This window comes from Rhinichthys klamathensis, unplaced genomic scaffold (assembly GCF_029890125.1).
Source record: "Rhinichthys klamathensis goyatoka isolate OS25496 unplaced genomic scaffold, OSU_Roscu_1.1 h1tg000006l_1, whole genome shotgun sequence".
Lineage (NCBI taxonomy): Eukaryota > Metazoa > Chordata > Actinopteri > Cypriniformes > Leuciscidae > Rhinichthys > Rhinichthys klamathensis.
Genome location: NW_026606559.1, coordinates 639594 through 656158, shown reverse-complemented (window position 1 = coordinate 656158; position 16565 = coordinate 639594). Strand labels below are relative to the sequence as shown.

Genomic DNA, 16565 nt, shown 5'->3' with positions numbered 1-16565 from the left:
AAGTTCAGGCACTTCATGTCCCAGGGGTTGACTTTTATTAACTAACAAATTTTAACTTTCTTTTTGTCACTTTAAAACTGTCCCAGACCCCGATGGAAGTTCCCAAAATCTACTTAATAAATAAATGTTATTGAATATTGACACTGTTTATAACATTCTAAAATCAGTTTTCTGAATTTTTAAATGAATACATTTATTGAGTACCGTAATTTCCAATGATGTTGATGTTTTGTCAAATTATGCAAAAGTGTGAAAATATTGCATGCATTAAATAACTATGAAATTAAAATTGGCAATATTATTATATTTTATTCTAAAAAAGGTTAAAATGTAATTTCCATTATTCCCACTAGGTAATGTAATCAAACACAACGCATAATTTGAGATATGGCTAAAAAGATTAAACGCTGTTAGTGGACCAAAAAGTCCAAAACAGAGTTTTGCCCACGTTTCATGTTATGCATTGAAATGTGCTTTCATTTGAGCTGACCCTGTTGTTCTCTTTGTCCTCTGCAGGTATGGAAAAATAGTGTCAACAAAGGCAATCCTGGACAAAAACACCAACCAGTGCAAAGGTGAGTACCGCAGTCAATATCGGCTTGAATTAAAAACATGCTCACAGAGCATTCCCAGTCTCACTTAAAATAATCAATAATCCTCATAAAATGACCGCTTTTGAAAGAGTCAGATTAGTCGGGAGATTGTCTGGATGATCTTTAGAGGCGGAAACGTGTTAGCGTGATTGTGGGTGAAGTCTTTACAACCGGATAAGACGTTAGCGTGACTAACAGGTTTAGCCATGACAAGGAAAAGCACAGGGTTCCTCCTGTGTTGATTTGAAAAGTCCGGGCCTAGTCGTGGGTGTTTAAAAATAGCCATGGGGCGAAGGAAGCGTCCGGCTGAAATTGATGATTTAGCAGACAGCCTCTTTTCAGGAAACACTCAGCCGGTGCTGTAAATAAACAAGTCTTCCTACACAATCTGCCAAACTGGCTTCTGCAGGTTTTTCTCCTGTTTTGTGTGTACGTATACGTCTCTTTGCCATTCTTTCTCTCTGAAGGCACATCTAATATGTCCGAAAATGAGTATTAATGCCCACATGGGAAGGGGAGGGAGGGGGTGTTTGGGAAGCAGAGGAAACCACTCCAGGCTTTAGAGGACTTCCACTTCCTGGAGTTAACTGCCCTCCTACTCTGCCAGGCTCCTCCACCCTGATGGGCTTCCAGCCAGGACTTATGGGAGCCAAGGATATCAGACAGGAAACGAACAAAAAGATGGCTTCGCTTCATTCACGGCTTTGCTGGATCTACTTATGTTTGTTCTGCCTGCTTCTACGCCGTCCTTTTTTCTTTTTCTTTCTTTTTTGCACAGGGTATGCAGTATTCATTTCAAAGATATGTTAACAGTTAAATGATTGCAATTACAGGCCTATCTGCCATAGATTGATCCCATATGATGGAGTAAACCATCGAGAGTTGTTTACAATCAAGTTTGTTCGGTCCGTTTGCTTCTGGAGATCATTTGTAAGTTATGAAGCTCCGCAACGTTTTAATCACTCTTCTTACATGGGTTGTTGGCCGTTCGTTAAACACGTGTTTAAATGCATGTTTGCTTCGTGTGTTTTGAATTACGCAACTAGACTTGGTAATTATGAACTTGTTTGTGCAAAAAAAGATATTTTCAGTTTTAGACAGCTGTTTTTTCCCCTCGTCCGTAATGACAGATGAAGAGAATGACGGTGGTGGGGGTTGTGGGCAACATTGAGGGTGTGTTTGATTTTCTCTTTTACTCAATCACGAGCCTCTCATTAAACTGAGTTAGCGTAAATATTTGCATGTTGTTCAACACACCAGCACGCAAACAAGCTCTCTCTTTCACTACCTCGCTTTCCTTTTCTAATTGGAATTATGTGCAGAGGAAGAAGATATTGTGCACAGCTTCTTTTTTTTTTTTCTCACAGTCTTGATATCCAGAGGAAAAATACGGAGAGGCAAAATAAAAGAAAGGAAGAGAATAGGGCCACTCATTTGAGGCACATTTGTATTTATGGATTTAATTACGTAAAGCTTTGAAAACCCTTCCAGGCAAAACCCTCATCTGCGTGATGTCTACACACAAACAGGCTCTTTTTATCTTTTTCACCTCTTTATCAAGCTTCTTTTCAGGCCTTTTTCCGGTCCTGGGCGTCACATTGTTAATAGAAATTGATCCCTGCATTCTTCAACTTGAAACCTCTTTCTCAGCCCACTTCCTGATGGCTGCTGTTTAGCTCTCTTGGTCAGTGACCTCAGGAATGCTTGCAGCGATCTCTTAAACCAGAAGTGTTCCTCTCTCTGGATCAAGAACAGTCTACTGGAAATCCTTTTTCACACACACGCTCTGTTTTCTTAGGCTTATGAAACATCTGCATTCTTTGGAACATCTGGATGGCTCTGTTCTCTGCTGTAGAGATCTTTCTCCCTCTCCTTCTCATATCCATGTTTACCGGGAGACTTCAAAGCGGATGGCGTGTTGTTCTATATGTAAGGTGTGTGTGGGTGCGTAAATGAACACATATGTCTGGCATATAGAGCTGTTGGCTTGAACCATTCGCGGGCTCTCCAAAGCTCTGTGCTCTGGCATCTGTGGTTTCGAATGTCAGTCAGGCTTTGAGAGTGTGTGTGTTTAGAGTTTAGAGAGGCTTATGGTGAGAATGCCTCTGCCGAATGAAGACACACTGCCTCAAATGTGCCTCAAATGTACCGAGGGTTTTTAAGAACCTTCGCCACTGCAGTTTTTAATACGATATGTCGTAAAGGAAGTCATGGATCTTCTATCTCGCTTACTGCCAAATAAATGTTTGGTTAAAGAGCTGGGTGACGAAATGGACCCTACTGGAAAAGTAGCTGAGTTTTAAAACATGGTAACTGCTTTCTTGCTGGTCTACGCTGGCTATTAGCTGGTTTGCCATGAACCATGTGTGCATATATATATATTGCACTTGAATGGTTTAATTTGTACTGAAGCACAGCCAAAGGATGACAGAAAGAAACAGATGCTGGGTAAATGGTTCTTTTTTTTTTTTTTTTTTTGCCAAATTAACACATTACTTTTTGACAGCCCTAATACCAGTGTGTTCTCAAACTTTTTGACCCCACTCCCCCAAAGGCATTGTCGGGAATCGGAAATAAATTGAGGGAAAAAACGGAAATAAATAAAAGTAAAAAAAAAAAAAAATTATAATTAATTTAAATACTTGGAAGTTTGCTGAGGCCCCCTAGTGGACCCTGAACTCCTGATCAATAACCACTTAAGGGTTAGTTCACCATAAAATGAAAATTCTGTCAGTAATTACTCGTCGCTTGATAAACTTAAGATTGAGCCACTGTAGTCACTCGGACTATTTTAACGATGTCTTTCATAACTTTTGGGCCGGCCAGTTTCGATCCCTTAAGAAGCCTATGGAGGAGTGATCCAGCTCTCAGATTTCATCAAAAATATCTTAATTTGTGTTCCGAAGATGAACAAAAGTCTTACGGGGTTGGAACAACATGAGGGTGAGTAATTACTGACAGAATTTTCATTTTTGGGTGAACTAACCCTTTATATATGTGTGCGTGTGTCCATGTCCGTGTGCGTGCGTGCGTGTGTGCTGTAAATTGTCAAAAAACTTCTATTCTATACCATTTTGTAGTATAAATAGTGCGAGTAGTGTGTTCACACTGAAAATTACAATTACGGTAGAAAAGGTGCACTTTGTAATGCCCGCATGATGCACTTAAACGAAAAAGCAATGTGTGGAATGTTGACACTTCATGAGCTCAACTGTCACAGCTTTAATTACGTCACGGAGGGGGAGGGGCTATGCTATGATGTTGAATGACAAAATAACCTTAGAAAATGTATACACTACACAGTGTATACACTACAGTACATAGTGCGTTTAGTATAGTTCGTCATTTGGGATGCAACGATTTAGTTTTTTTAACTGTTTTGTTAACTGGATCAACCGAATCATTGGATCAAATTTGAAAAAAAAAATGCTCATGAACTCTAATGAACGTGGCAATAAGAGCAGTGATTAACTGCTTAACTTTTGATCTGTTCACCAGACAAAGCTATTGTATGACTTTAAAGACTTGGAATATAGTGCATGAATGATAGTTTTTCTCTTTTATTATATTTAAAAGAGTTGCCATTGTGCAATATATGTAAAAAATGCACTTTTTGCTTTCCACAAAGAAAACCATATGAATTTGGAATTAAGTCAATGTGATTACATAATAATAGAATGTTCATTTTTGGCTGAACTCTTCCTTTAAGCTGGATTTTCCAGCAGGGGTGAGGTCAGGCTGAATCCTTCTCTGTCCTGTTACTGAGGAAATAGTTGACAAGCATGAGCCTTGAACAAAATGGCCGTTTCCTGTCTCCCCAAGCACACACACAGACACAAGCGGCTGTGTTCAAACATGCAGACTCTCTTGTGTCGCCACGATCAGCATGATAAGACAAACAACAGACCGGTCTTGTTTTGACCCATGCATTTTGAATCTGATAATTGTGTCTGATAAGGTCTGATTAATGTCTGATAAAGAAATCTTCAATTTTTGGCAAAAATATGTGTCTTATAATGTGTATAAATATCTCTTATCTCACTCTTACTCTGTATGTGTGTGTGTAGGATATGGCTTTGTGGATTTCGACAGTCCGGCGGCGGCGCAGAAAGCTGTAGCGTCCCTGAAGGCCAGTGGCGTGCAGGCACAGATGGCAAAGGTAAGCTAGGCTTTACACCATGTCTAAACCAGGTTCACAGTGGCATCTTTCTAGCATCAAGTCTTTTTTTCACAGAATAGAAAGGAATTAGGATACCATGTATGTTGCTACTATATTTCTGATTTTGGTGTCACTGATGATGATAATGATTATAGAGAAGATGATGACAGCTGTGATGGTGAATAAGTATAGGTATGATTTTCTGGAAGTGGTGGAAATGGACTCATGTAGCTTGATGTCCAATGTGTGCATTCAGATGCACGCACAGTTGTTTAAAGCATCTGTCCTCTAATATTCATAAGCTTGCGGTCTGTCAGGATGCAGATGGTTTGTGTATCTGTGTATCCCATTTACATGCATGCCTGTCAGAACTCTCTGCAACGCAGCAGGCCTCATATGAAACAGACAGGTCATCTTACAGAGAGGAGGAGAGGGAGCAGGGAGTGAAAGAGGCATGTTTGCATGTTTCCTGTGGTCAGAGTAATAGAATTTACCATTTAAATTGAACTCAATCAACAGCCTTTGTTGCTTAAGGTCAATTACCACAGAAAATAATTTCGACTTAATAAAAAAAGGTTGAAGTTAGTTCAACACACTTATGCTTCAAATATTTTCGATTGAGCTTAACCCTGGTCATAGCTTTTTAGTGTGGTCAGCTTACAGGCTGAAACTGTTTCAGCAACAGTAAAAGGTAAAAGGAGCAGTTAAAGGTGCAGGATGTAGTATTGACAGCTAGCGATTGAAATGGGTTCTGCAGTATAAATTCAAAATATTGGAGAGAGCTGTTTGCCCCGACACCTCGTCGTCAGACTCGATGCTCACTAGGGGTGTAAATCGGACTGTTCATCACGATACAATATGATATCGATTCTCTCAGCCAGCGATACGATATTTGCCAATACCTAAAAAAATTCTGCGATTCGATTCAATTCAGGGCTATATTGATTGATTTAGCGATATTTAGAGATTATGTGCCAAGTTTACACAACCAGTTACATTTTTATTAACTCACAAATGCAACCAAAATATATAACATGAACGTTTAATTAAACTCTTTGAAAATTGCACAACCTCTCCCATTTGGGACATTTACAACAGAAGAGTTCATTTGCAAAAACAGATAACTATCAATCAAACTGCAGCTGGGTTGTTTTGATTAAGTAATAATAATAACAACAACAAAATACAGAGTTAAACAAAACCAAGTAATTGCTATGATATATAATAAAACACTCGATTAAGCTTTGTAAAGTTAATCTCCTCTGCTGACATAGACGCCTGAGAAACTTTATTGTTGTGATTAGATGCAATACAGGGAGCTTTTCCATCAACACTGTAATATGCTGCTTTAGCAAGGTTCTGTGAAAAAGTTTCAGCTTTTATTTTCCTTTTACGCCCCGAAGAAGATATCACAGGTTCATCAAGGTCATTGAAATGATCCATCCTCGATCCATCCTGACTTTTAGTCAGCTTTGACGAAACTCCTCTCAGCTAGCGCGTCATTTCGAAGTGGCTAGCAGCCTTGTCACCTGACCTGAATACTGTGCGCTGATTTGCTAAAACGGACTTATCGGGTTGTGTTCACAAACAACAAGGGTGCTTGTCGGTTTCTGCTGTAAAATACGACTTTGCGATACCTTGACAGTGGACAATACCGGCTTTTGTGACAAAACGTGTTTAGGGTTCAGTCAATTTTGTCAGGCATCTATTTCAGATGAGGAGATTAACGTTACAAAGACACACCGGCAGACAGTATGGTGATTAAACCAAATGCGGAAATGCGTAGACGGACATTACGTGAGGATGTGGAGAGTGTCAAAATAAAGGTACCTCATATTGATATTTTACGCGTGGCATCGATGCATCGTATTGTTAGACGTTTGATCGATGCATCGATCCATATCAATGTATTGTTACACCCCAAATGCTCACGTGGTTTGCAAATTTTTGGACACGCAAAAGGAGCGAGCGCAATTGATAATGGAAGGAGATGAGGCTTACACTGTGAGTTTATGAGTTGATTCATCTGCGTTTTAATATGCCTCTGGTCATAGAGCTTTTTAGATGGATGCCGAGGCTTTTTATTCGGGTATAATCTGCGATCTCTGATCCAGTTCGTTTGCTGGCTTCCATGGTTGCAATACGCTGTGTTTTTCGTCAACTGGCATCCTGGGGTGTTGAAATACTATTGGGTAAATTGGCAGTGGGCGGGATCACACAGACCAAAACAAAAACAGACTGTCATGGAACGCACATTTCAAATTGCTGTATAATTGGCTGTAGCATTGTTTTTGTAGCAATTATGTGAACTTCGCATTTTTCCTAAATGTTTATTATGCTTTAGTACAGTCAAAAAAATTACATGTACAACACTTTTAATAATATATGTGGCCATTCATAGGCCATTCCAAAACCTAGTGAGCTACTGCCTTCTAAGGCCCTGTTTACACTAGTGCTTGAAAACGATCCTCGTCCATACTGGCGTTTCCATTGCGTTTCAGAAACGATCTCCGTCCACACTACATGACTGAAAAAGCATGTCACATGACCTTTCAGGTACACCGGGCATGCGCATAGCGCAGCTGATTGGTTGCTGTTACATCAGCGGCCAATGAGCTGCGGCTCAACATTCAAATACTGGTAGTGTTGCTGTTTGCAGTCTGAAACACTTCACCTTCCCCAGCTCCACCTGTATAGATCTGCTACAGGGGTTAATTCATGCATGTTACATGTGCAGCTACAGCATCATGTCTTACATGCTCACAGCAATGTCTTTGAATGAATTGGCAGTAGCAAATCTCAGTACTTGCGATGCAGCAGCAGCAGCGTAGCAGATCTATTCCGCCAAGAACAAAATACATTACCATTACCAATATCTATTACCATTATTATGCCAATCTCTCAGAGAGTTGTCATGACAGAAATGCATTTGATCTAATCTTATGTTTTATGTGAATGTTATGTGTATGGTATGTGAATTTGTATAGTGTATCTTGCTTAAAGGATGTTTTTTTATTTTTTTTTATTTACTGGAGACAGCAAGGCAGCTCTCTATTTTGTTGAGCAGGGCTGTTATTTAAGTCTCATTTTAGCTGAAAATTTGAAATTGATGAGTTTTATGAAGAAGAAGAATTTGATTAGCCACCTAGAGTTAAACAGTGATTGGTTTGTAGAATAAGCCAATCAGCAATGTTCCCGCCCACCAGCACCTGCTTCATTAAAAAAACAGTCAGAGCTGATACTCTATTTATTTTCTCTCTGTCTGAATATGAATTTCATGGAAATAGCTGTGTAATCTAAACATCCAAAGTTATTTTCAAATTTAATTTTCACCGTGCTGTGCTGTTTTTAGTGGAATTCAAGAGGAACAGAAAGAAGCGTTCAGTCCTTCCTTGGTGGAAGAAACCAAAACTAAACTGTTATTCAGAGGAATTTACGCTGCAGAAGACGGCCACATACGTCTTTTTAACAATGAGAGAAGGGCAATTAAAAGAACTAAATCGCTTGGCTTAAGGCTCATTAAATTAAACAGGAATGCAATCGAAGAGTTTCCCTCTGCCCTATTAAACCTATTTTCATTAAGAATTCTCTCATTTTAACAATGCCTCTGAGCAACAAAACTACCCTCTTAAACTTATTTCACCAGTCTATCAACCGTCTCCTGTGCTGGTTGCTGCCTATTGTGGAGAATGTCTACAAGGTCAAAATGTGAAAGGACATATTCATGAGAATTCAAGATACGAAGAAGATGCAAACAAACCCATCTAGTGTTAATGTTCACCTTTAGATATTCAAAGAATATTACAAATGTAATATTTCGCAATGAAATGTACCTCAGAGGATTGTAGAATACTTTAGTGTTGAAATATTTATGGGACAGGAACGTGCATTAATGCCACAGAGAAATGTGAATTGAAATGGTGTATGCTAATCTAAGGAAAAATATGGCCCCTGTAAACGGACAGTATAAAAATCTGTCTCCTGAAAATGTTATTTTATAAGTCTCTGTTGATTCATTGAAGAAAAAAAAACAATATACTGGCTTTATATTATCAACTGTGCTTGTTATAGGAAAATTGACAGGTTTACGTTAGAGGTGGTACACACTTTTTTTTTTTGTAACGCTACATTCTTTTTAAAAGAATGTAAAAGTTATTATTATTATCAATTATTATTGTTTGTGTGTGTGTATACTGCTGAAGTCAGTTTAATGAACATTTACTGTCTAGTGTTGTGGGTTTTTAAAGAAACATTTTTTTCCGGTTTTCATTACATTGTTATGTGGATGCTGTTCAAACTTCTAGTCCTTTCTGCGCTTGTTTGTTGTGCTGGTTCTGCTGTGACATTCTTATTGTGTCTGATTTTCTCTAAATGAACTAAATTAACAACGTCTCTTAGTACTTATAATAAAGAAAAGTAAAGACTTTTATTTCTCACATTTAAACAAACAAAACTAGTTTGCTTCAAGCAGGGACGTTGTTTGGCAGGAATGCGTTATAATTATGATGCCATAATGAGGTGCTAGTATGTAATGTTGTAATTGTGTGGAGATGAATTATTCATGAGGCAGTATTTATGTAAATTGTTACACATACGTTAACTGTATAACTGGTACAAGGGAGAAGCAGAGAAAGTGTGTGCGAATTGTTCGAGTTGTTGCCTGCAGACATGTCCTTCACATCTGAACATCTCCACATACACTTTGTGTTTCCACATGCCTGCTGGTGATGCATGTTTGTATGTATTTCCCAAGAGAGGACTTTGGTTTGAGTTTCCAGTTTTCCACCCTGTGTAAACTCATTTTTGCCGGAATCTTTCTACGAATTGCGAATGGAATAGAATCATCATGTAAAATGTCAAATGTTCTCAGAGTCTGCGGGTGAGGGCTCTTTGTATGAGTGCTATTGGTGTGTTGTATTGTTTTCTGAAATTTCTTCTTCCCGTGATGGACAAGGAACAAATGAAAGAAAGGAGAATAAAAGGATCAAAGACATTGTGTGACCTACTTTTGCCATTTAGACAGATTGTACCTGGATTCCAGAAAGTCAGTTTAGACAGGGTTGGTTTTCTAAATGACATTTGCATTACAAGTTTTGATTTCATGTTTGGTTTCAGTTTCTAGATGTGTGCGTCTTGAAACCCATTAAAACAAGACCTTGTGTAATTATAACATTGGGTCTCATTCATGAAACACGAGCAGAACGGATTTTTGTGTAAATCGTGTGTAAAGTGGTGCTGCCGTAAATTTTCGGATTCATTAAAATGTTCGTATTTTCCAAATGTTAGTTGGTACACAAGAAATCTACACCTGCTCCCAGCCACGCGTAAATAGTGCGCTTAACACCCGAACGTTTTGCTCATTAATAAGGCTGCATTTTAATTCACCTTAATCGGGTACATATTTGCACAGCATTTTGAAAAAATATTATATATAGTAATTACATACGGTTTTTCTTATTATGAGAGCCAGTATAGCATCTGCGATGGTGGTCCTTCTCCAGTTTGAATACTATTTTTCCGAAGTGAACTAATTCGTTTTTTGCTCTCAAGCTTAATGTCGAACCATTTTCTTCTCACTTCTGGGAATGTTCGATTAACAGATGAAACTCCATTAACTGCATCTGTAATATGCTGCCAAGCTTCCTTTTTTTAGGACCCGATACGCCACTATGTACGCTTGAAAATAAAATGTGGCGTTTTGAATGAACTTCTGATAATAAAACTTCAATTTCTGCATCTGAGAATGTTTTTTTTTCATTCGCATTCATGTCATAATATGATGCCCATATATAGTTGTCAGTCGGATTTAATGGGCGGGATTTATGGTAATTGAGAATGAACGTGCACGCGCATCCCATTTACGACTGATTGGAATTCATTAACACACACACACATTTCACTATCACATCTGACGTTTACGAAGTATTTGTGAATCAGGAGAAGAGTTTTCGGGAAGGTCTCTTTACGCGCAAATCACTCGTATATTTACGAATGTTTCATGAATGAGACCCATTATGTGTATATAATGAAGGAAAGGAAATGATTTAAAGCTTGTACCTGTTGTGGACATTCTGAGCTGTTTCAGTGATTGAACTGCTTTTTGATTTCATTTTCTTTTTTACATAGGATGGGATGACACTAGTGTTTGAAACATCATTTTGAGTGACTGGAGGTCTAAATGCATAATGAAGGTGCACAAGGCAGTGCTGTGTTCAACTAATGTCAAAATAATTAAGGAGATTCATTGTGAAAATAATATACCATAATCACAGACATTCCTCACTGGGTAGGATTAGATTTCTCAGAGGAGTTAGCTGAAAAAATGCAGGTATTTCCTTTTTTTATTTTTTAATATTTTGTATGAGGAAAACACAGACATGCTTAAATCAGACAGGATTAAAATCACAAAGTATATCTCCATGGAACACAAACTTACCTAACTTTTCTCAGGGAGGAGTCTGAATAGGGCTTATGTGTGTTTATTTTATGCTGTCATACCATCAGTTTTAGCCTCAGCTGCTCCAGAATGACATATTTATAAAAAGCAATTAGGAACATCCTAAGTAGTTTATCATTGCAATAGTCAAGAATAATCATTTCACCATGCATGTGTAAGTAACGGACACTAGTACGAATGCAGAAAAGTACTGAAAAGAGAGAACAAGCAAGCAAATTTGTACCTTGTTGTAATAGAACTATCAGGTGGCATTTACCGCCGTGGACGGGAAGGAACATGGACCTGAGTGCCATTCCAGCGGCTATCTTGAGCATCAGCTCAGAGCTTTGAATATGTAAATGCAAGTCTAGGCTTTTGGTGTTGTGTGATGAGGCTGTAAAAATGTAAATTAAAATTCACTCTTGATTCGAATCAATACTTGAAACGTTAGCATTAGCATTTTAAAATGTAATGTTAGTAATCTTTTATTGATACCGCAGTCATCTTTTAGTAATTTAACAACTTTAGATGGCCAGACTGTCCTCATTAACATTACATTATGTAACTGTTGGATTAAACTAGTCTGTCTGAATGTGTATGTGAGTGTTCAGTTGGTCCTTGGCTTTTTATAAGCAGCAGCAAAGTGGTAATATTACAGGTTTTGCTGCACCTTTGGCTTCCATTATGATTTCTTTCCCCGGGCCATCTGAATAACTGTGAACGCTCAGATAATATTGTGAGTGTGTGTGTGTGTGTGTGTGTGTGCGTGTGCGTGCAAGTGAAGGTCTTTTCTTTTATGCCTGCGAAGAGATTTGCATTGTGTGCACGAGTGTGTATTTACATGTCTTTGCAAACTGTAATTGTATTACCTTCATGACTTAGTAGCATTGCTTTCTTGAAGCATATTCTCATGCTTGAAATGGTTTTGTTTTTAATATAGCCATATAGCAGGAGGCGGAAAAAACTTTCCTCAGGGTATTATATGAGGGGAAGTGTGGTAAATGCTCTCATTCTTCTCCGTTCTCAATTTTGCGTGTGTCACGGCGTTCCGGTGACGCTAAATGAGGGTGAATAATTGCTCCTTAAAGAAGGCGGCCTTTCCATCCTCACGGACACCTCGTATGAATAAACCAGTGCAACAACTTCAAATTGAAGTTAAATTGTTTCCCCTTTTCTGTCTGCTGTGAGTGGACTATTCATTTCTTCACATAACCTCAGCGGTTTCCACATTCATGTTTTCGTTCTGCCCGAAAAGTTGCAGGGAAAAGCGTTCCCTGCAGTAGAAGGTACTCGTAATAACCTAACCAAGGTCAGGTTGGTAATTAGAGTGTGTGTGTGTGTGTGTGTGTGTGTGTGTGTGTGTGTGTGTGTGTGTGTGTGTGTGTGTGTGTGTGTGTGTGTGTGTGTGTGTGTGTGTGTGTGTGTGTGTGTGTGTGTGTGTGTGTGTGTGTGTGCGTGTTTGCCAGTCCCCATCACACCTTAAGCCCAGACGTGAATTACGCTGTGGGAGTCTGAGCTGCACCTGTCGCAAAGATTCCTACTGCTGGGTGACTGGCAGGTCTTCCACACACACACACACAGAGACAAATTTACGTCTAGCCTGAGTGTTAGCGAACCTTGGAGCACACTAGTTAAGCTGAATTGCCTGAATCCAGCTTTTTCCTGCAAAGCTTTATTTTTTTCATTCAGCTACTCTATTAAACTCGACTTTCCTTCCTTTCTGTAGAAAGTGAGTGGTGCTTGCCCAGGGAACAAACGCTGCAATGATGCTAGGCTAGCAGCTGGGGGGTTGCAGTGAGTTTGCTAAAGCCGGGCTTAGTTTAAGGCCGATTTATGCCCGATTTACCCCTCGTGACATTCAGAGAAAAAACTGCCTCCAGGGCATTAGTCGGTTCCGATGTTCAGCCCAGATTATATGGTAATGTAAGGCGTTTACAGATCAAATCTTAATTTACAATGAGGTGGAAGTGACGAAACTTTTGAAATGGCAGCCGCAAAACAAAAAGCAGCTGTGCGAGTCCGGTGGACAACGGAGATGGAGGAACTGCTGCTCGAGATGTGGCAACAACACAGCTGCCTTTATAATGCATTCTTAAAGGAGAACTCCGGCGCAAAATAAACCTTTGGTCTAATTACACATTGTTACCTAGTCAACCGTTATCTGAGATTTGTTTTCATGATTATCGAATGTAAATAGTTTTATCTCTAAAAACAGTTTAGCCTATAAAGCTAGTATAATGCTAGTATATTGGGCATAGTGTAATGACAAATAAAAATCGCTTGTTAATACCACTAACAAGGCTGAAAATAGCCCCACACTAACACGGTAGCATAATGAGGGTCCCTACCTTCAAACCGAAGCATTGAGAACTTGCCGATCCAAGCCTGCTGTTCGCGCTCACCTTATCACAACTTATAGCTCGTTCACATCTCACCAGCGCACTTGGATCGGCGTTCGTAGATCGACTGGTAAAGGCTGTATTTCAAAGATGGCTCCTGCCTGTATTCGCGAAGTTGACTGTATGTTTAAAATATCTTCTTATTAATCTGTCTGGACACTGACAAAGTTCTCAATGCTTCGGTTTGAAGGTAGGGACCCTCATTATGCTACCGTGTTAGTGTGGGGCTATTTTCAGCCTTGTTAGTGGTATTAACAAGCGATTTTTATTTGTCATTACACTATGCCCAATATACTAGCATTATACTAGCTTTATAGGCTAAACTGTTTTTAGAGATAAAACTATTTACATTCGATAATCATGAAAACAAATCTCAGATAACGGTTGACTAGGTAACAATGTTAGACCAAAGGTTCATTTTGCGCCGGAGTTCTCCTTTAAGAATGTCTTGTAGTGTTTGATGCGCCAATATTTTCAAATCTTGTAGTGTGTGCAGGTTTGAGATTTGAAAAAAGAAGATCTGTAAAGATTCTACTTGGGTACATAATGCAACCAGATTTCACTACCAGTTAAGATTTAAAAACTCCTGTCTGAGCCCGGTTTATGCTAGTCCTATGTATTAAGATTAATAATCATTTTCATGATAATATTCAATGTTATGTATGATGTGTGTGTATATATATATATATATATATATATATATATATATATTAGGGCTGTCAAATGATTAATCACGATTAATCACATCCAAAATAAAAGTTTTTTTTTTACATAATAAATGTGGGTGCACTGTGTATAATTATTTTGTATATATATAAATACACACACATGCATGTATATTTAAGAAAAAAATATAATTTATATATAAAATATTTATATTTATATTAGTGGTGGGCCGCTATCGGCGTTAACGTGCTGCGTTAACGTGAGACTCTTATCGGGCGATAAAAAAAATATCGCCGTTAATCAAAGTTGGGTTGGGATCATAAATAGCTTTTTCGAATATCGTTATATTTTCGCGCAATTCTAATGTGTAGTATGACGCCGCGCCTACTGTCACAGATCGCGCAGTAGGGTATTTTCCTGTCAGGGACACAAGGTGTACTTTTACTTTGTTACGTTGGGCGGGGTCATTCTATGAAAATGGTGGCTTTTTGAACAGACAACTTTAAAAAAATGTAATTCTTTTTTTTATACCAAAACTTATAGTCAGATAATAGTTAACCTCTTAACATTATAAATCAACTTAAATGACAGCTTAATGTATTTTTATATTTTTACTACATTACATAAAAAAAATGCTTGAGCTGCCTTTTTGTCACTGGTGTTACCTATATTTTAGATGACAATTCAGGCTTTCCAGAATGTAATTTGACCATTTAATTTGCATACATAATCAAAGACAGAAAAAGTTAATGTAATATTAAGAAATTGTCTTGATTAGTAATAATTTGCTTTAACCAGGTATGTGTAAAGTTCTATTGTGTGACATTTTTCTATTTCTACCATTGTGTTTTTTGTTGTAACATTAGAAATAATTGAGGTTGAGTGATCAAAATTGAATGATCATATCCTTAAAATGCTTACTAATGAACGCAGCAACAGTTAGGTAGATACAAAAACCATATTCTATAAAACTTGGCTACTCTGATGCCAGAACACCAATATCCCATGCAGTAACACCAGTGACGCAATGTGAAACCAACGACATAACATAAGATTATTTCAAACAAATTTTTATCAATTTATTAGTAATATTTATTGTTGAGGCTTTTATGAAACCTTATGTTGAGAAAAACGTTAGTGGTGTTATTGATTGTCACTGGTGTTATCGTCATGTCACTGGTGTTACCAGCAGTAACAGTAACACCAGTGACGATAACACCAGTGACAAATCTGCAGACAAGATAACATATCTAAGATGGCTACCACAGTAGCTCAAACCACACTTCTTAAATTGCAAATAAATCACTTAATCATGCAATTTGAACAATTATTTTAATCAAATTTCTTTTTCCCTTACTATAATCTGTAGAACACCAGTGACACATCTTAAGTCCTCGCATGAAATTAGCAAATTATTTATCAAATTGCTAAAAGATGAAGAGAGAGTGCAAACTCACCATGTGCTTTTCAAAACAGCCCCGCCTCCAAATTAACCTTTGACCCAGAAAGAAGTTGGCAAGGATGTTGCATTATTTCAAAGTAGTGGTTTTTATAAATTGTAACACCAGTGACATGAAATTGAGGGACAGCTATTCCCTGTAAATTATTTATAATATTTAGTTAATATTTTAATTTTTTAAGTAGTCCACTAAATAAATATACTACTTTCCTTTGTATTATGACATTTAAAGGGGGAAAAAAATATATTTTTTAAATCAAAATACGTCACTAAACCACGACTCCTGACCAGAGGGACAAGCCAATTTCATGGTACTGACCGTGTTCTACAATATATTAAAAAAATTGTTTGCAATATAACTGTCTTACAAATGTTTTATTAACAATAAAACACTTCAATTAAAACAAAAAACATATATTTGGTGTCATTATCTGACATTTTTAAGTGTTTTTCCTGGTGGTTAAGGCAGGGACAGGAAAGCCACGCAATACGTTGTTAAATGAGTTTATTCCAAGCGCGCTGTGTCCTTTGTATGGGCATGAGCGATGCTCATTTACAAATGAATCACTCTTTTGAGTCGATTCTGTTCAAAGACTTCATCAAACAAGTTGTCAGATGATCTGTCTAAATCGGTTCGCGAATCAGTTGATCTGTTCAGTTCCTCGCGCACTGAATCGTCTGAAGCGCTTTCAATTCACACTCGGAGTCGAAACAGGAAGATTTAAGAGCACCAAGAGCGTTGGATGAAGTGGCCGATCTACAGTCTAGTCTAGTGAATGCAAATCTGCAAATGCATCATATTTTTGCCAGCGATGAAGATCTTTATTAGTTGAACATCTTCGTAAGCTGTCTG

At 38.1% G+C, this 16565-nt stretch overlaps 1 protein-coding gene across 1 annotated transcript in view; it reads left to right on the top strand.

Moving 5' to 3' along the window:
- Nucleotides 1-16565, top strand: part of rbms3 (RNA binding motif, single stranded interacting protein) — a 149631-nt gene that overhangs the window by 44814 nt on the left and 88252 nt on the right. Inside the window, exons 3-4 of the mRNA XM_056256965.1 lie at nucleotides 517-575; nucleotides 4661-4752. Of these exons, the coding sequence (XP_056112940.1) occupies nucleotides 517-575; nucleotides 4661-4752 (151 nt within the window). The remainder of the gene's footprint in view (nucleotides 1-516; nucleotides 576-4660; nucleotides 4753-16565) is intronic.